Genomic DNA, 22,109 nt, shown 5'->3' with positions numbered 1-22,109 from the left:
GTGATTGTGTGCATGCCTGTGTGTGTGCGTGCGGGCGTGCAAGTGTGTGTTTTTTGCGTGCATGCGAATGTGTGTGTGTGTGTGTGTGTCCATCACCTCTCCCGAGCTGTTTTCCCCCTCTCATGTCAACCTGTCAGGCCTGTCTCGGTGCAGTGCAGTATGGCTAGAAGGGAGGCTGTGTCTGCGTGTGTGACAGCCATGCATTTGAATATGAGCTGTTTTAACACTCAGGCCACAGGTGATGCCGCATGCCGCTCCCTAAGTGTACTAACTGTCATACTACCCATTTTATGGTTCCTGACCCCCCCTCCCCCTCTCTCCCTCGCTCCCCTCCTTCGCCTGCTAACATAATTCATTCTCGCCCTCTATGTCAGACATGTGTTTCCCCCCCAGATAGCTTAGCTTCTCCCTTTTATTATTCAATATTTGTTTTTGCATGAATAGTTATAACTCCTTTTAGTTCTGTTTATGACAATATCCACTTAAGGGGACTAAGAGCTATTGGGACTGTCCTCTAGCTGCTTCAGCGGCTTTGAAGATAAATATTTTAACGGTTAGATTGTGTTTATCTTGGCTTTAAATGGGAAATCTGCTACATCCATTTTAGGACTTAGAAATTAATGATATACAGTGCATTCGGAAAGTATTCAGACCACTTGAATTTTACAACATTTTGTTACGTTACAGCCTTAATCTAAAATGGATTCAATTGTTTCTCCCCCTCATCAATCTACACAGGTTTTCATGAAGGATCTCTCTGTACTTTGCTCTGTTCGCCTTTCCCTTGATCCTGACTAGTCTTCCAGTCCCTGCCACTGAAAAACGTCCCCACAACATGATGCTGCCACCACCATACTTCATCGTAGGGATGATGCCAGGTTTCCTCCGGACGTGACGCTTGGCATTCAGGACAAAGAGTTCATTCTTGGTTTCATCAGGCCAGAGAATCTTGTCTCTCATTGTCTGAGAGTCTTTAGGTGCCTTTTGGCAAACTCCAAGGTTGTCATGTGCCTTTTACTGAGGAATTGCTTCCGTCTGGTCACTCTACCATAATAGTCTGATTGGTGGGGTGCTGCAGAGATGGTTGTCCTGGTGCTCTGTCAGAGTGACCATCGGGTTCTTGGTCACCTCCCTGACCAAGAATAATAGCCATTGTGTTCTTGGGAACCTTCAATGCTGCAGACATTTTAGTACCCTTCCCCAGATCTGTGCCTCAACACAATCTGTTCTCTGAGCTTTAAGGACAATTCCTTTGATCTCATGGCTTATGGGGAGTGGGGAGAACAAGTATTTGATACACTGACAATTTTGCAGGTTTTCCTACTTACAAAGCATGTAGAGGTCTGTCATTTTTATCATAGGTACACTTCAACTGTGAGAGACGGAATCTAAAACAAAAATCCAGAAAATCACATTGTATGATTTTTAAGTAATTAATTTGCAATTAAACAGCAGCAATGCAGTTCTTGACACACTCAAACTGGAGCACCTGGTACCTACTACCATACCCCGTTCAAGGGCACTTAAATATTTTGTCTTACCCGTTCACCCTCTGAATGGCACACATATACAATCCATGTCTCAATTGTCTCAAGACTTACAAATCCTTCTTTAACCTGTCTCCTCCCCTTCATCTACGCTGATTGAAGTGGATTTAACAGGTGACATCAATAAGGGATCATAGCTTTCACCTGGATTCACCTGGCCAGTCTATGTCATGGAAAGGTTTGTACATTCAGTGTACACTTGGCTCGTCCTAGCTCATTTGTAAACAATACATTTTGATACATTACTGCTGTCGGCCAAATTGCCCGTGATTGTCGCTCAAAAAACTGAATCTGCAACAATGACAAGTTAATTAGTGGGTGATGTATATTTCTTAATTTCCTTAATCTGATAGTGGTAGTGGGGTGGTAGACGCCTAGTCTCCCTTATTGCTCAGATCAGGTGCCTACATAGTGGCACACACACACACACACAGACACAGACACACAGAAGTTGCCTCAGACAGATCCAACTCATAGGGGCCCAGCTTTTGAGCTCCATCAGAAAGCGATTTTATGAATGGAAAATGAATTTGTTTATGCAACTAATGTTAGTGCATCGAATCATATCACATCGAAACGAATCGCATCAAATCGTTTCAAACTAAAACGTATCGTTCACACATCATATCATAACCCATGTCTCAAGATGCATATCAAATCCTCTTGAAAGGGAAAGATGCACATCCCTAGATTCTTGCCTGAGAAATTGCTCTTTGCTAAGAAGCATTTTCTTTCTTGTTGACCCTTTTGTATTAAGAACAATCACAGCAAGGTACTTAATTGTTACCCAGAAATGATTTCATATGGATAAAAATGGCTGCATTGGACCTTTAAAGCAACACTTTCTTATTGTAATGAGCCAGATAAACAACAGGTACACAACAGCAGGGGTCTGTGGAAGTCTATTGGTTTATTAGAGTCCAAGATTAAGGGATGGTTAAAAAGGAGGAAAACATATGTAAGGAGTCACCTGAGAAGTGCCACACACACCTCTCTTCCCACCCATCTGCCCACTAACACCCACACAGAGACACGCACGCACACGCAGCGACATACTGTACATGCATGTATGTACACACACACTCACACACTAAATGTCGCCCACACACACAAGCTAGTAATCCTTAAGTTACAAATCACAGATGTTTTCCTCTCTTCCGTCCCTTTTTTCTCTCCCTCTTTTGTTCTCCCTATCAGCGGGAGATGGAGTTAAGTGCAGCTGTCGGCCAAATTGCCCGTGATTGTCTCTCACTTATTCCTTCCTGTCTCTGTGGTGCCTTTTGAAATCTCTGATTGCAGCCAGTCATTTCAAGTCAAAGGCTGGCACCAAAAACCATTGATTTCAGTGGAGGTAGTGTGAATGCCGCGTGACCTCATTCTGTCTTTTCTGCTAAATGTGCTAAATGTTAACAATAGGGGGGCTGAATCGTTAATTCTCAATCACACACCACCCTAGGGAAAGCCTCTATGAAAACAAGCACACACACACACAACCCCCTCTCCCAGACCTGTAACCCCTGACCTCTATCCTGTGTGCACTCCATAGAAATAGAATCACTAGATGAGCCGTCGCCATTCAAATCAATTGTATAGGTCCGGGTGGACGGCGGCCATATTGAATGTACCAATAACAATGATAATGAATTCATGGTGGTCATTCTATGGTGCCCATAAACATGTAAATCAATGTATGGTTATGAGTGTACCCATAACAATAATAACATTCTATTTCTTTGGTGCCCTTCCTCTCTGTCTCACAGATGCCTTGAACACGCGGAACAGGCAAGTGATCTGCACCACGCTGAAGGTGCTGCAGCACCTGGTGGTGTCTGGAGAAATGGTGGGAGAGGCCCTGGTACCCTACTACAGACAGATCCTGCCCATCCTCAACATCTTCAAGAACATGAACAGTGAGTCACTTACATTATAGATCTAGCCTATACTGTGTGTCTGGCAGTATGTGTATGTTGGTGAATTTGACGGGTAGTCCAAGAGGGATTTAAACGCGCAACCCTGCAACAGCTACGCTACCTAAGCCATTACGCCATCCCCAAAAATGCTGAACCACTTGGTGAGGTTGCTGGTGTTGTGCTACGGATGCTACGGTATGTTTGCGAGTATGTACAGTACAGTATGTACAGTACAGTATGTAGCCTATGTCTTTGACTGATGACAACAGCGATACTGTTCATGTTCACTAGGCTAATTGGTGAAAGGACAGTTTGAATGGCAGATGTGGTATCTTTAATTTATATATATATTTTTTAGGGGGTAGATCAGCTTTACTATTGCAGATAGATTGTAGGTTCCATCGATGTGATTGTCTGTATCGTTTCCAATCCCCCATATATTTAAATATATACAGTGCCAGTAAAATCAAATCAAATGTATTTATAAAGCCCTTCGTACATCAACTGATATCTCAAAGTGCTGTACAGAAACCCAGCCTAAAACCACAAACAGCAAGCAATGCAGGTGTAGAAGCATGGTGGCTAGGAAAAACTCACTAGAAAGGCCAAAACCTAGGAAGAAACTTAGAGAGGAACCAGGCTATGTGGGGTGGCCAGTCCTCTTCAGGCTGTACCGGGTGGAGATTATAACAGAACATGGCCAAGATGTTCAAATGTTCATAAATGACCAGCATGGTCAAATAATAATAATCACAGGCAGAACAGTTGAAACTGGATCAGCAGCACGGCCAGGTGGACTGGGGACAGTCATCATGCAAGGTGGTCCTGGCAAGAGAGAAAGAGAGAATTAGAGAGCATACTTAAATTCACACAGGACACCGGATAGATGTACTCCAGATATAACAAACTGACCCTAGCCCCCCGACACATAAACTACTGCAGCATAAATACTGGAGGCTGAGACAGGAGGGGTCAGGAGACACTGTGGCCCCATCCGATGATACCCCCGGACAGGGCCAAACAGGAAGGATATAACCCCACCCACTTTGCCAAAGCAAAGCCCCCACACCACTAGAGGGATATCTTCAACCACCAACTTACCATCCTGAGACAAGGCCGAGTATAGCTCAGGAAGATCTCCGCCACGGCACAACCCAAGGGGGGCGCCAACCCAGACAGGAAGATCACATCAGTGACTCAACCCACTCAAGTGACGGACCCCTCCTAGGGACGGCATGAAAGAGCACCGTTCAAAAGTTTGGACAAGCCCACTCATTCGAGGGTTTTTCTTTCTGTCTTTTTTACTATTTTTCTACGTGGTAGAATAATAGTGAAGACATAAAAACTATGAAATAAGAGGTATGGAATCATGTAGTAACCAAAAAAAGTGTTAAACAAAGACAAAGGGTGGCTACTTTGAAGAATCTCTTCAAAGTATATTGATTTGTTTATGGGCGAGTTCCCGCTCCCATCCATTTCCAGGAATCAAAGGCTTGATGTTAGAGAGCTGCCGCTATTAACATGTTAATGGAGAGTTTTTTTTTTGTGTGTGCATGCATGTCTGTGTGCTCACTATTACTTGCTATAAAAGCTTATTTTTGTCCATACATACCCTGAATGTCCCATATCCCATCAAGGTTGACCTTGAGTCGTGCTCATCCCCTTTCATCTAACTAGATGCATCATTTTTCCTTTTCCCATCAATGTATTGGCTTTAGACTAGAGGACAACCAACACCCTTCTGATCCCCAAGCCTCCACCCCTATCCTACGTGACACACGGCATCTCCAGATTGGCATTCGATAGGCAGGGCTCTTTGTGTGGCGCTGTCAAGCCTCAAAGCGTCGACACGGCCCCATTCACAGCCGGACGGTGAGAGACAGACGGACAGCTCGACTCAGACAATCCCCAAAACGCCAGTCATTCACCGGCGTCAGTGGAATGTGAAAGAAGAGTGGCATTGTGAATCAATCACTTAAACACAGGGCTTAAACAGGGCCTGAACACAGGGCTTTAGTCTATTAATCAATATCCAATTTGAATCTCTTGTCTCTTTAATTTGGTTACATTATCTCATTGCCATTTTAGCATCGGGGGAGAAGAGAGAAAAAAAGGAAAGACGGGGAGAAAAAGAGAGAAAGAAAGACAAAAGGGAGGATAGAAAATGGTGTCTTATTAGCACTGGGGCCTTATGCAAATCTCCTCTGTAAATTAGCTGTCAAATCAATCCCTAAACCGTTTTGGAGCGGGTGTATTTTGGGCGCAGCGGTTGGGCTGGCGAGCCCCACTAGGAATAGTTTATCTCTGCCTGATAGCTGCCCTGCTGCCTGGGTTGGCTGCTGCCTCCATCTGGTCTGGTCTGGTCTGGCATTCATTATTCCATCCCCAGCCCCCTATCACCTGGCTCGGCTGGTCCCTGCTCCTCCTGCTCCCCTCTAACAGGGGGCCAGTGCTGAGACAGAGTACACACACTGGAATCCAGGCCTCGAATTTCCCAGCGGAATCGACGGCCATGGTCGTGGATGCCCCCTTGTGTGGCCGTAATGCCCCATAAAAAAATGCCTTGCGGCCATGGTGGCCATTATGCCCTTAGGCTGAATATAATAATTATAATTCCCTTCTCCCGGCTGCCACTCGCCATGTTCCTGAAGACACCACTCATTCACATGGCTCTCTCAGATATCTCAGTTCTTATTTGCCAATGCCCATCATGTGATCGGGTCCGTCTCAGGCATCACAGCTACGAAGTACAAGTGAAGACAGACACATCAGGATTCTTAGCTAATTCTGAGGCATCTATATTCTATTGGTTAGCTTGTCGTTCTGTGCCAGAAAGAAATATTCGAAACAGACTCTGGGACCATTGTGAGACATTGGTCAATACTTATTGTCCACCATAATTTGCAAATAAATTCATAAAAAATCCTACAATGTGATTTTCTGGATTTTTTTCCCTCATTTTGTCTGTCATAGTTGAAGTTTACCTATGATGAAAATTACAGGCCTCTCTCATCTTTTTAAGTGGGAGAACTTGCACAATTGGTGGCTGACTAAATACTTTTTTGTCCCACTGTATATACTGTACTCTATACCATATACTGCATCTTGCCTATGCCGTTCAGCCATCGCTTATTTATATATTTTTTATGTACATATTCTTATTCATTCCTTTACACTTGTGTGTATAAGGTAGTTGTGAAATTGTTAGGTTAGATTACTTGTTAGATATTACTGCATGGTCGGAACTAGAAGCACAAGCATTTCGCTACACTCACATTAACATCTGCTAACCATGTGTATGTGACAAATAGAGATTTGATTTGATTTAAAATAATTCCTTCGACATTCGAATGTTCGGAGTTTGGCTAATCTACTTCGAAAACAAGGTAAGACATGCCCCATTGTCACGTGTGCTCCCTCTCCGGCCTCTAGGTCACCAGGCTGCTCGTTATGGTGCACAACTGTCACCATCGTTACGCGCATCAGCTCATAATGACACTCACCTGGACTCCATCACCTCCTTGATTACCTGCCCTAAATATGCCACTCCCTTTGGTCCCTTCCCCAGGCGTCACTGTTTCTGTTCCAGTGTCATATCTGTGGGTTGTTTGTGTTTCTTGTTTTGTATTTAGTTGCGTTTATTTATTAAAATGCTCACTCCCTGAACTTGCTTTCCGACTCTCAGCGACACGTTACACCCATGAAATGACAAAAAAAAACATCCAGGTTTTAAACAATGACATTTATGGTTAAACAGTTTCAAAATGTTGACTGCCTCCACTCAGATTGCAAGGTGTGTGATGTTGCGGTGCACAACTGGCACTGACCTTTCTCTCCTAACGAGCAGTACCTCAGGTATGTGAACAGAATCAAGCCTTTAGACATTCATATTAATTACCCTACATTATATTTGTCAAACATTGCTGGCGTTCAAATTTGATTGGTCACATACACATGTTTAGCAGATGTTATTGCGGGTGTGGCGAAATGTAAAAAAATGCTCGCGTTAAGCCTAGATATATGTAATTTAATGCTTGGCTACATTTTCTGGTTTCTCCCTCACGTTAGCATTGGTGTGGACATGTGAGGCTATTAGCCAATACGCAGATACTGTATCACCTACATATGACTGGCAAATTAGTTATTTACATTTACATACACTTATGTTTCTCTTAACAGAATGGCTAGGGTTTTTTGGTTTTCAAATGAATTTAATTGGTTATTTTGGTTAATGGCCTTGGTGCCCTAGCAGATGGTGCCCTGACCGTAGATTGCTTTGTATGTTTCGATTTTTAGTTTGGTCAGGGTGTGATGTGGGTGGGTATTCTATGTTGTTGGTCTAGGTTTTCTTTTTCTATGTGTTTGGCCTGGTATGGTTCTCAATCAGAGGCAGCTGTCTATCGTTCTCTTTGATTGAGAGCCATACTTAGGTATCCTGTTTTCCCATTTTTGAGTTGTGGGTGATTATTCTCTGGTTCGTGTTTGTTGCACCTGTCAGAACTGTTTGTTTATCATTTTGTTGTTTTTCTTCGTGTATTCATGGTTGATTAAAAGTTTTATGGATTCGTACCACGCTGCACTTTGGTCCTCCTCTCCTTCTCCCGACGGCAATCATTACAGATGGTCTTCGTGCCCTGGCAGATTGGGCACCTCTTGAAGTCCACATGGTCTTGCCCCTAAAATCTTGAAATTCCAGGCTTGCTGGCAGCCCATTAACGCTTGTCATAGGCCTCCGTCTTAGGAAATCCAGGACAGCGTCCCAAATGGTACCCTATACCCTTTATAGTGCACTACTTTTGACCTTGGAGCTCTGGTTAAAAGTAGTGCACTATATACAGCAGGCAATAGGGTTCCATTTGGGACACAGTCAAACACATACATTACTGTATGAGGATTTTACCAGATCAACACGGAAGATTGCTTCCACTCTATTCGAAAAACAAGTGCAGGCTTTTAACCTATCAAGGTCGTGATGAGCACTTGATGGGTTGTATACACAGCCTGAAGCGCTTCCTACTGGACCAGTCTTGGTGACCGCTGCGTTAGAATATGGTTGTTGATGTATGAACACTGTACACATTAACAAGCCTCATGATGAGCACAAGACATTGAAAAGGTGTTGAAAATAGTGGAAAGGACGTTGAAAATACCTTTTTTTAAAGTGCTCACTGGGCTACTGCTATGAAGTTTGACGCAATGGTAGAGTCATCTTTTCATGAACCCCTATCACTATCGCAATACTCAAAGGTCTGAATTGGAAATGTATGAATCACTCTCTATGCACTACTTAAGCCTATTACTTTGCAGTTTGTACTTTGACGTTTCAAGTTCACTGTCATCTATTGAAGTCTTCCCTTTGTGCGGCATAGTTTTATTTTTGATTCATCAAAGCCTATCCATGATCTAATGAGTTTCCCACCTCCGGCTTGCTTTGTCACGCACATAATTCAATCATTCTGAACAAAAATGCAACGATCCACAAGATAGAAGCTACATTAATCAAACGCATTGCACAGATTCTACAGAACACAAGGCACAAAAGACTTCAGTCTGTGGTTGACTGGTAACCTCTTTCCCACAACGCTCCCACACCATAACTCACTACTACTGGGCCTAACCCCCCATTCCAGCAGTAGCATCCCCTCCCCCCTCGCTCATCTCCCCAGCCAGCCACAACAGAGCTCAGTGTCCGCAGCTGGAGTCTGGACAGAGTGACGGTGGGTGGGATAGGGAAAGGGAAGGGGAGGGGGGACGTTTGGGTGTGGGGAGGGTACGCCAATGGCTCCATGAAAGGACATCTTGTGTCCCCCATGTGCAGCTGTTGGCTGCTGTGGTGGTGGTGGGCGAGAGGCGAGAGAGTGCCACCGCCAGCGTTCTGTCTCTGGCTCCTCACTCAGTGTCTCAACACACTGTCCCTTTTATCAGGGCTGCCAGCCCCCCGGCCACAAGTCTCCTCTTTGTGTGGTCCCCCCAGCTATCTAACACAGCAGAGCTCTGTTTCCATGTCCCTCTCTGCCCCCCCCCCCCCTCCTGGTCCCTGTCCATACACTTCAAATTCAGAGCTTTGGGTTGGGGTTGAGGTAGGCCCTGGCATCTCCTTGGGCAGCCCCGTTGGGGTCTTTAGGTGTCATTTGACTACCAGGTCACCCTATCTCACTCTTAGAAATGTGCATGGTCTTGACCTGTGGCTGTGAGAGTGGCCCGGATGCTAAATAAAGAAGGAATTTATGCATGTCTCCATTCTCAGATACGCAATATAACTAGGCTTATGTTTGACTTGCTGCAAGCAGCCATTGCAGCTGACACTGTAATGTTTCAAAGGGAAGTTAACAATGATGAGTTATTATGGTGGAGATGATGCATTATAATACTTTATGCAGCACTTTGTTTTCTGAACCAGCTCTGTGTGTGTGTGTGTGTGTGTGTGTGTGTGTGTGTGTGTGTGTGTGTGTGTGTGTGTGTGTGTGTGTGTGTGTGTGTGTGTGTGTGTGTGTGTGTGTGTGTGTGTGTGTGTGTGTGTGTGTGTGTGTGTGTGTGTCCGTGTGTGTGATGACGGGGTTTAGGGTAGTGCAGAAAATCACAGATGCAATTTGCACGGCTCTCTTGTTTGCTTGCTGTGATGAATCTCATCCCTAATGGGATGCAACAAACATTCCTTATGAGGGGGCAATGTAGTCCGTCATCCAGCAAATTCCTCTCTTTTCAGGAACAGCAGTTATTTACAGTGCCTTCAGAGAGTATTGACACCCCTTAACTTTTTCAACACTTTGTTGTGTTACAGCCTGGATTTAAAATGGATTATATTGAGATTGTTTTGTCACTGGCTCACGCACAATACCCCATAATGTCAATGTGGAATCATTTTTTCCCCAACCCAAATGTTTAAAAGCTGAAATGTCTGGAGCCAGTAAGTGTTCAATCACTTTTATGGCAAGCCTAAATGAGTTCAAGCGTAAAAATGTGCTTAACAAGTCACATAATAAGTTGCCTGGACTCACTATGTGTGCAATAATCATGTTGAACATGATCTCTGTACCCCACGCATACAGATAAATGTAAGGTCCCGCAGTCGAGCAGTGAATTTCAAACACAGATTCAACCACACAGACCAGGGAGGTTTTCCAATGCCTCGTAAAAGTAGACATTGAATATCCCTTTGAGCACGGTGAAGTTATTATTTACACTTTGGATGGTGTATCAATACACCAAGTCACCACAAAGATACAGGCGTCCTTCCTAACTCAGTTGTTGGAGAAGAAGGAAACCATGAGGTCAATGGGGACTTTAAAACAGTTACAGAGTTTAATGGCTGTGTATGAAGAACACTGAGGATGGATCAACAACATCGTAGTTACTCCACAATACTAACCTAATTAACAGAGTGAAAAGAAGGAAGCCTGTACAGAATAAAAAATATTCCAGGCACTAAAGTGGTACTACAAAAAATGTGTCAAAGCAATTAAATTTGTCCTGAATACAAAGTGTTATGTTTTGTGCAATGGTGAGATGAATTCACCATTCAGCAGGACAATAACCTAAAACACAAGGCCAAATCTACACTGGAGTTGCTTACCAAGAAGACCGCGAATGTCCCTGTTTGGCCCGAGTTACAGTTTTGACTTAAATCTATGGCAAGACTTGAAAATGGTTGTCTAGCAATGATCAAAAACCAAGTGAGAGAGCTTTAACAATTTTTTAAAGAATAATGGACAAATATTGCACAATCCAGGTGTGCCAAGCTCCCATAAAGACTCACAGCTATTATTTCTGCCAAAGGTGAATATAACATGTATTGACTCAGGGGTGTGAATACATACCTCAAATTAAAGCAAGAGAGGGTATGCTAAACAACTTTTGTAGTACAACTGTGCTGCGGTCGTACTAAAAAAGTTATTTTGCACAACCTTGAGTGTACAATTGCTTTTATACAACGGGTTACCAAATAAATAAAAATTATTATTTTGATTCATGTATTCATAGGCCACTATTTCATCGCTCAATGAAAATGTAGACCTAGTCCCGACTCCTGACACATGGTTGCTAGACAAGGTTGCTAAAGACGCGACCCAGTTATTAAGTATTTTTGTTCTATATCTATGAACACGACCCAGTCGTTCGTTCTAAATGTTTCTCTTATCCCATGCTTTCTAGCTAGTGAACTATGACTAACACAGTTTGGTCAAACAGTGAAGCTATAATAACGGCAAAGTTCAGTGGTTGCTCCACTAAAAGTTTTGCAATTATGCTGCAGGACTTAGAGGTAATTTGTGGTTTAGTACGGTACCCTGCGTCACCACTTCATTGTTTCATACCTGCGCAAGAGAGAGTTAGTGCACTGATTGAGCTTTTGGTTCTACTGTGTCACTAACTGTCAGTGAATGGGCGACATAAACCTAAATAGAAACTGATAATTGTGTTACTAAAACTGTTGTTACACTAAGGTTTTTAATATTTGATTTTGGTCCTACTGTAGTACTGTAGGCCACTCCCGACCGGTCACGTTATTCAGCGCCTGAGTGGTGCAACTGTCTAAGACGTTGCATGGCAGTGCAAGCTGTGTTACTACAGATGCTGGTTCAATACCCGTGCCGACCTCGACTGGGAGACCCATGAGATGATTGTAGGTTTTTGGTTTCTCTCCCTCTAAAAACATAAATATTTCTAAATAAGAAAGTAGCTTTATTTACAAATTAGTAACAATATCTCACCCCATGTTCAAAAATTGTATTTTTCCCTCGCTCTGTAATGAACAAGTGCTGGTTTCAAGCGCAGGGCGCAGCAGGTGTTTATTGCAAAGGACCACAGGAGGAGGCAGGTAGCTGGGTCCAGGGGCAGGCAGAAGGTCATACACAGGGGGTCCAAAAGTGCAACAGTACAGGCAGGGAAAAGGCTAGTAGCATCGTCCGGAAGGTCAGGCAATAGGTTGATAACAGGAAATCCGATAGGCTAAAGTACAGGCAGGGAATAGGCTAGTAACATAGTCCGGGAGGTCAGGAAATAGGTAGATAACAGGAAAGTACAGGCAGGGAATAGGCAAAAGGCGTCGTTAGTGAGGCAGGCAAAAACTAGCATACACGGAAGTATTAAATTACGGGAAAAACAGAGCTCTGAATAGAAGTGTGTCACAAAACTAACAATACCTCACAGTGATGGGGTGATAATGACATACAGGTGTGTGAACAGGTGATCAGAATTCAGGTGATTGGGATCTGGAGAGTGAGCTGCGTTTAGGGGATCTAGGTGTTTGAGAGTGTGAGTTGGAAGCAGACGTTACGCTCTCATTTCTCTCATCTCACAGGCAGTTAACCCACTGTTCCCAGGCCGTCATTGAAAATAAGAATTTGTTCTTCACTGACTTGCCTGGTTAAATAAAGGTAAAATAAAAATATATATATTTTTTAACATTATTTGAAAACGAAATCATCACCAAAATGTTATTTTTTAAACAAAGCAATTATTGTTATTATTATTAATAATTTATAATTACATAAAAGCCCGTTGGATATTCTCACAGATATATTATTAACCCTGTTATTAGCAGGACAATGTATATTGGTCATATTGTTCATGGCTGCCGAGTGGCGCACAATGGGATTGCCTTACAGAGAACTCCAGCTGAAGCGAGGTTCAAGTCAGGAGGGCAGCTGGCACCGGATGGGCCGCAGAGCCGCGCACAGAAGACCGACCTAGCCCATGGGGAAGGGAGGAGGAAGAAGTGGGAGGTCTCACTAGTGTTGAGTAATGTGCTGTTTAAAAGTGGTGTAGGTCTTATTAATTTAAAGAGCATATTGAAGCTAGAAGGAATTGGATTTGAAGCAATAGATTACAACTATTTTTGTAACGTTTCGTGCTGCTCTGAGATAAGATTGGGGACTGGTCTTGATAAATGAACAATATTTTATTTTCACTGAATCTCCATTTGGGTATTGGTTAGACTAGAATTAGAAAATTAGGGTGTAGAAATGTTATGCTCTTAGTGTAACCTTTATTTAACTAGGCAAGTCAGTTAAGAACAAATTCTTAATTTACAAGGACAACCTCCTCTTTCCTCCCCGTCATGGAATTGAACCCTGGTCTCCTGCATGCCTGCACGACACAGGAATTCTTTAGTTAACCTGTGGAACCCCGTTCCGCTAGCGTAACCCCCCCACAACAGCCAGTGAAAGTGCAGGGCTCCAAATTCAAAACAACAAAAATCTCATAATTAAAATTCCTCAAGCATACAAGTATTTTACACCATTTTAAATATATAATTATCGTTAATCCAGCCACACTGTCTGATTTCAAAAAGGATTTATAGCGAAAGCACCACAAACGATTATGTTAGGTCACCACCAAGCCACAGAAAAACACTTTTCCAGCCAAAGAGAGGAGTCACAAAAAGCACAAATAGAGATAGAATTAATCACTAACCTTTGATGATCTTCATCATATGACACACATAGGACTTCATGTTACACAATACATGTATGTTTTGTTTGATAAAGTTCATATTTATATAAAAAAATCAGAGTTTACATTGGCACGTTACGTTCAGTAGTTCTAAAACATGCGGCGATTGTGCAGAGAGCCACGTCAAATTACAGAAATACTCATAATAAACATTGATAAAGATATGACTATTATACATGTATCTTTAGATAAACTTCGCCTTAACCTGTAGTGACGCCCAGCCCGTGAACGGGACCGTTATCATCATCTGACACTAATTAGCATAACGCATCGGACATAAATCTTCCTAGAAACTATTCCTATTCATGAAAATCACAAGTGAAATATATTGGAACACAGCTTAGCCTTTTGTTAATCACCCTGTCATCTTAGATTTTCAAAATATGCTTTACAGCCAATGCTAGACAAGCATTTGTGTAAGTTTATAATAGCCTAGCATAGCATTATGCCTTGCTAGCAGCAAGCAACCTTGTCATGGAAAGCAATCAAATTAAATCGTTTACCTTTGATGAACTTCAGATGTTTTCACTCACGAGACTCCCAGGTAGATAGCAAAATATAATTTTTGTAGGCGAAACAGCTCCGTTTGTTCTTCACGTTTGGCTGAGAAATCGCCCGGATATTGCAGTCCCCACAACGCCGAAATGTTTTCCAAATTACCTTCATAATATCGACAGAAACATGGCAAACCTTGTTTAGAATCCATCCTCAAGGTGTTTCTCTAATATCTATTCGATAATATATCCGTTGGGACAATTCCTTTTTCTCTAGGACCGATTGGAGTAATGGCTACCTCTGCACTTTACGCGAGAATCTCTCTCGGAGCCACCATGTGACCACTTACGCAATGTGCCCCCATACGGTAGACACCTTGGGGAATACGTAGAAAGCGTAAGATCGTTGATGGTACATTCACAGCCATATAGGGAGTTATTGGAGTTATTTTCTCAGGCCTTCACCTGCAACATCAGTTCTGTTATACTCACAGACAATATCTTTACAGTTTTGGAAACGTTAGAGTGTTTTCTATCCAAAGCTGTCAATTATATGCATATTCTAGCATCTTTTCCTGACAAAATATCCCGTTTAAAACAGGATTTATTTTATTTTATTGAAAATACTCCCCCCTAACACCAAGAGGTTAGTGCAAACACTGTGTCAGATTTTTTAAAAACTTTACGGAGAAAGCAAACCATGCAATCATCTGAGTACAGCCTTTATAAAACAAAGCAGCCAAAAAGATAACCGGCATATTAGGTAGTCAACATTACTCAGAAATAGCATTTTAAATATTCACTTATCTTTGATGATCTTCATCAGAATGCTCTCCCAGGAATCCCAGTTCCACCATTAATGTTTGATTTGTTCGATAATGTCCATCAGTTATGTCCAAATATATTATTGTGTTAGGGCGTTTGGTAAACAAATCCAAAAGCGTGTTCAGGTCGCGCCGAACGTCGGATGAAAAGTTCAAAAAAGTTCCGTTACAGCCCGTAGAAACATGCCAAACTAAGTATGGAATCAATATTTAGGATGTTTTTAACATAAAACTTCATTAATGTTCCAACCGGACAATTCCACCTTTCACGTGAGCACACCAGACCGAGGCTGTGGCACTCTGCCAGACCACTCACTCAAAGAGCTCCCTCCTTTAGAGTAGAATCCTCAAAACAGTTTCTAAATACTGTTGACATCTAGTGGAAGCCTTGGGAAGTGAAACATAACTAATATCCCACTGTATCTTCAATGGGGGCTGAGTTGAAAAAATACAAACCTCAGTTTCCCCATTTCTGGTTGGATTTCTTTCTCAGGTTTTTGCCTGCCATATGAATTATGTTATACTCACAGACATCATTCAGTTTTAGAAACTTCAGAGTATTTTCTATCCAAATGTACTAATTACATGCATATTCTAGCTTTTACGGCTGAGTAGCAGGCAGCTTAATTTGGGCACGTTTTTCATCCAAGCTATCCAATGACGGTCGGGAGTACAGTACTGGGCTATTTAACTTCTTTGGGGTAGGGACAGCAACATATTTTGGTTCCAACCTAACGGAAACCCAGAGGATTTTTAATTTTTCTTGGAATAGAAACACCATATAATATTAATCTAATTAATTAAGCAAGTAAAAGTCCAAAGTTTGGACACACCTACTCATTCCTGGGTTTTTCTTAATTTTTACTATTTTCTACATTGTAGAATAATAGTGAAGACATCACAACTATGAAATAACGCACATGGAATCAGTTGAGAACAAATTCTTATTTACAAGGACAGCCTACTCCTTCCTCCCTGTCGGGAATTGAACCCCGGTCTCCCTCGTGCCTGCATTCTCTAGTACAGCCACTATTGAAGGCTATCAAATGGTTCTCAACGATGCCCTCTGGTGGTCAAAATAGCACTTACTAGCATTAATGGTACCAGTGGTTCACACTTAAATAACGTGCTATAGAATTCTGCGTCACGATGCAAGCTTTGCCGCAGTAAGCTGCAACTTTTTAAGTGCGAACCACTGTAGCTGCATTTGCATTTGTTAAGGCTGTTTTGGATACATCCATAGCAATGAGCCAATGATGTACGATTTCACCTGGCATAGAAAATGTGCTCTCCCGTCAGGACACTGTTCAGGGGAGCTAGGCAACTACACAGCTAACACAGCTGGTAAGACAGCAAACTTTCTGCATTTCATGTCGTTTTACCTCTTTTTCTATTGACATCCCTTTGTATATATCCATACAAATGATGCTGATTCATGATTTTGACTGGCTGAGAAAAGATGTCTGTCTCATTCTGACACGGTGATTCATTCTCAATAGGACAGTAGAAATCAAATTGAAATATTGAAAGAATGTTGCAAATGTCTAGAGACAGACATGTTTTCACTTTATCCTAATGGGGTATTGTGTGTAGATGGGCAGTTCAAAAAAATGCTTATCCATTTTGAATTCAGGCTGTAACACAACAAAATGTGGAATAAGTCAAGGGGTATGGATACTTTCTGAAATCACTTTAGAAATCTTTAAAGAGAGAGAGTTAGAAATATAATTACTAGAATGGGCATCCCTATTCAGGTCAATGAGTCTATGATGGGTGGATTTTATACCTATGGTCGGAGAACTCTATCTACACTGAACAAAAATATAAACTCAATATGTAAAGTGTTGGTCCCATGTTTCATTAGCTGAAATGAAAGATCCCAGAAATATTCCATATGCACAAAAAGCTTAAATGTTGTGCACAAATTTGTTTACATCCCTGTTAGTGAGCATTTCTCCTTTGCCAAGATAATCCATCCACCTGACAGGTGTGGCATATCAAAAAAGCTGATTAAAGATCATTACACAGTTGCACCTTGTGCTGGGGATAATAAAATACCATTCTAAAATGTGACATTTTGTCACACAACACAATGCCATAGATGTCTCAAGTTTTGAGGGAGCATGCAATTGGTATGCTGATTGCAGGAATGTCTACCAGAACTGTTGACGGAGAATGTAATGTTCATTTCTCTACCATAAGCTGCCTCCAAATTCACTTGAGAGAATTTGTCAGTATGTCCAACTGGCCTCACAACCGAAGACCACAAATATGGCGTTGTGGGGGCGAGCGGTTTGCTGATGTCACCGCTGTGAACAGAGTGCCCCATGGTGGAGGTGGGGTTATGGTATGGGCAGGCATAAGCCACGGATAATGAACACATTTGCATTTTATCGATGGTAATTTGAATGCACAGAAATGCTGCGATGAGATCCTGAGGCCCATTGTGTTGCCCATTTCTTTAAAGATATCTGTATTCTCAGTCATGTGAAATCCATAGATTAGGGCCTAATCAATTCATTTGAATTTCCTCATATGAACTGTAACTCAGTAAAATCTTTGAAAATGTTGCATGTTGCGTTTATATTTTTGTTCAGTATAGTTGAAGAGATTCGACTTCTTCGGTCCAACTTTGATTAAGTGATCAGGTGAAGAGGTCAAGGGCCAATCACAGGTGGGAATCCTGCATTAGCTCCTCCCTCCGACACGTCATTTAGTGCAGGTGTGGGAAGCTTTACACAGATTCTCCAGGCACCTCGATCTATCAGCCACACCAATGTCAGAAATAGCAGCACCAACACTTCCTGTCACTGATAAGCAAGCCAAACTAAGTGAGCCTCCATAGATTCTTCTTCAGCAGCTACACCAGGCATTTTACCATTTCTGGGCACAGATGTCAGTTCAAAGTCTAGTTTTGAATTACAGTGCATTCGGAAAGTATTCAGACCCCTTTTTTCCACAATTTGTTTCCTTACAACCTTATTCTCAAATTGATTAAATCATTTTTTCCCTCGTCAATCTACACACAATACCCCATAATGACAAAGCAAAACAGATTTTTATAATTTTTTGCAAATGTATAAAAATAAAAGTAAATGAAATATGACTTTTACATAAGTATTCAGACCCTTTACTCAGGACTTTGTTGAAGCACCTTTGGCAGCGATGACAGCCTCGAGTCTTCTTCGGTATGACGCAACAAGCTTGGCACACCTGTATTTGGGGAGTTTCTCCCATTCTTCTCTGCAGATCCTCTCAAGCTCTGTCAGGTTGGATGGGGAGCGTCGCTGCACAGCTATTTTCAGGTCTCTCCAGAGATGTTCGATCGGGTTCGGGCTCTGGCTGGGCCACTCAAGGACATTCAGAGACTTGTCCCGAAGCCACTCCTGCATTGTCTTGGCTGTGCATAAGGTCGTTGTCCTCTTGTTGTTGTCCTGTTGGAAGGAGAACCTTCGTCCCAGTCTGGTTTCATCAGAACAGATAATCATGTTTCTCATGATTGAAAGTCCTTTAGGTGCCTTTTGGCAAACTCCAAGTGATGTGCCTTTTACTGAGGAGTGGCTTCCCTTTGGCCACTCTACCATAAAGTCCTGATAGGTGGAGTGCTGCAGAGATGGTTGTCCTTCTGGAAGGTTCTCCATCTCCACAGAGGTACTCTGCAGCTATGTCAGTGACCATCGGGTTCTTGGTCACCTCCCTGACCATGACCCTTCTCCCCGATTGCTCAGTTTGGTCGGGAAGCCAGCTCTTGGAAGAGTGTTGGTGGTTCCCAACTTCTTCCATTTAAGAATGATGGAGACCACTGTGTTCTTGGGGACCTTGAATACAGCAGAAATTATTTGGTACCCTTCCCCAGATCTGTGCCTCGACACAATTCTGTCTCAGAGCTCTACGGACAATTCCTTCGACCTTTGCTAGATGCAAATGTTACCATGTCATTGGATTTAGGTGAAAAAATATGAAATCCCCTGATGTTGATGACTTTTTGCAAATTCAATCCGTTTTCCACATCGATTCAACGTCATCACATAGTTTTTTGGGGTTGAAATTATTCTACCTTGATTCAATCATATTTTGCCCAGTGGAAATCTGTATTCACAAAACGTCTCAGAGTAGGAGTGCTGATCTAGGATCAGGTTGTTCTGTCCATATGATCTTATTCATTATGATCCAAAAGGCCAGACAACAGATGCTATCATGCTATCATGTACTCTACATCATCTACTGCATCCTTATGTAACACATGTATCACTAGCCACTTTAACTATGCCACTTTGTTTACTTTGTCTACACACTCATCTCATATGTATATACTGTACTCGATACCATCTACTGTATGCTGCTCTGTACCATCACTCATTCATATATCCTTATGTACATGTTCCTTATCCCCTTACACTGTGTATAAGACAGTAGTTTTGGAATTGTTAGTTAGATTACTTGTTGGTTATCACTGCATTGTCGGAACTAGAAGCACAAGCATTTCGCTACACTCGCATTAACATCTGCTAACCATGTGTATGTGACAAATAACATTTGATTTGATTTGAACAGATGCTATCATGCTAACGATGGATCAACAACAGCCAAAATGCATCTTGGTGCTCAATCCTGGCAAAGTTTCTTGCGGGCTAGGCTGTGTGTTTTTCACTCAGCTGTTATGACTATTTTCTCCTCTTATCGCCGAGGTGTTGGTCCCTCGTCCCCCATTTGTCACTGACACCCTCCCTGTGATCTAGTTAATTTGCCCTCCTTTATCTTCCGCTGTGGAATGTGGCCAGCGACGATAACACCCCCGACAAGACTCAGACACAAGCACGCATGCACGCTCACACACACCCACCCCCTTCCTCTCTTTCTTTGCCTACCTGTCTGGCTCTCTGTCTTCCCCCAGCCAGCCGCCCAGGCAGGCTGAGGGAGATGGTGTTTTTTTCCGGGCGGGCAGCGACTCAGTCTTCCTCTCCGGGGTGGGCAGCCCAAGCCTGGGATGCTCTGATGGCTCTTTTACACCACCACTCTGAGATGTAGCAGTTAAGAGCTGACCCCGTGACCCACCTCCTGTCCGCAGCAGCAGCAAGGGGACAGGTTCAGCTGAACGGGGGGTGTGTGTATGTGGGGGTGAGTGGGTGTGTTCCAACAGATGGTGTGGAGCTAGATGCACATGCGTATGTAAGTGTGAGTATTGTGCGCAGAATAACCGACGCATTTACGAACGCGCAGCACCTGAATGCACCCGTAACCTCTTAAACTTGCCACAGTTACCATCCCCTGTGGGTTTCATTAGGTAAAATGCAACATTCATATAATATATATATAATAATAATAATAATTCATGTTATGCTCTATCGCCCTGAACGGGTTAGCTGAGCTATAGTGTATCATGTTACAGTACTACCCACTTTGGGTTTCATTAGGAGAGGGGTAGTGACCTTTGCATTCAGAGATTTTTGCGTTTTATGAACACCTGGAACTGCCATTTCTGCATTCTAGAGCCCAAAATATTACATTTAGATGATGTCCCTATCCTCAAATTATAACAAATAAAGTAAATAAATAATACAACTTTGTTTTTGACTTCATGGTGCAGCCAGTCCAAAGGTGACACAGTGCACACCCTCTTACATTCTTTGGGGAGAACCCTGTGGTCTATTGTACTTCAAACAATGTGTATGCAGTTTGCTTAGGATTCAAAACCTTCTCAAACAGCCTAATTCATGCTCTTAGAGGAGGTGCCCCCACAACAATGTGATTTGTATCGCATACAAGTTAAAGTATTGCATTCCTTCACACACCACGCTAATCCCATTCCACTACCTTTTCAAACGTTTTTTTATTACATTTCCATAGCCGAGCAGCCGCACACAAGCCTAAGATCACCATCAATTCCAAGTGTCGGCTGAAGTGGTGTCATGCTCACCGCCATTGGACTCTGGAGCATTGGAAATGCATTCTCTGGAGTGATGAATCACGCTTTACAATCTGGCAGTCCGATGGGTGAATCTGGCTTTTGCGGATGCCAGGAGAACGCTACCTGTCCAAATGCATAGTGCCAACTGTAAAGTTTGGTGGAGGAGATATAATGGTCTGGGGCTGTTTTTAATAGTCCCTTGGTTCCAGTGAAGGGAAATCTTAACGTTACAGCATACAATGAGATTCTAGAATAATCTGTTCTTCCAACTTTGTGGCAACAGTTTGGGCAAGGCCCTTTCCTGTTTCAGCATGACAATGCCCCCATGCACAAAGTGAGGTCTGTACAGAAATGGTTTATCGAGATTGTTGTGGAAGAACTTGACTGGCCTGCAGAGAGCCCAGACCTCAACCCCATCGAACACCTTTGGGATGAATTGGAATGCCGACTGAGAGCTAGGCCTAATCGCCCAACATCAATGCCCGACTTCACTAATGCTCTTCTGGCTGAATGGAAGCAAGTCCCCACGGCAGTTCCAACATCTAGTGGAACACCTTCCCAGAAGATTGGAGGCTGTTATAGCAGCAAACACCATATTAATACCCATGATTTTGGAATGAGATGTTTTGACAAGCATGTGTCAACATACATTTGGCCATTTAATTTTGTTCATTGACTACAGCTCAGCGTTCAACACCATAGTGCCCTCCAAGCTCATCTCCAAGCTTAGGACCTCCATCTGCGATTAGATCCGGTACTTACTGACAGGCCGCCCTAGGTGGTAAGAGTAGGCAACAACACATTATCCCACGCTAACCCTCAACACGGTGGCCCCTCAGGGGTCTGTGCTTAATCCCCTCCTGTACTCCCTGTTAAGCCACAACTGTGTGGCCGCACACGGCTCCAACACCATCATCAAGTTTGCTGATGACAAGTAGGCCTTGTCACAGACGACGATGAGACGGCCTATAGGG

At 42.8% G+C, this 22,109-nt stretch overlaps 1 protein-coding gene across 1 annotated transcript in view; it reads left to right on the top strand.

The window, feature by feature from the left end:
* LOC124046266 (parkin coregulated gene protein homolog) overlaps positions 1-22,109 on the top strand; it is a 277,559-nt gene that overhangs the window by 148,898 nt on the left and 106,552 nt on the right. The window contains exon 4 of the mRNA XM_046366438.1: positions 3,308-3,457. Within this exon, the coding sequence (XP_046222394.1) occupies positions 3,308-3,457 (150 nt within the window). The remainder of the gene's footprint in view (positions 1-3,307; positions 3,458-22,109) is intronic.

This window comes from Oncorhynchus gorbuscha, linkage group LG10, assembly GCF_021184085.1.
Source record: "Oncorhynchus gorbuscha isolate QuinsamMale2020 ecotype Even-year linkage group LG10, OgorEven_v1.0, whole genome shotgun sequence".
In the NCBI taxonomy this organism is placed as follows: domain Eukaryota; kingdom Metazoa; phylum Chordata; class Actinopteri; order Salmoniformes; family Salmonidae; genus Oncorhynchus; species Oncorhynchus gorbuscha.
The sequence above is the reverse complement of the archived record's forward strand: the minus strand, read 5'-3'. Positions and strand labels throughout refer to the sequence as shown.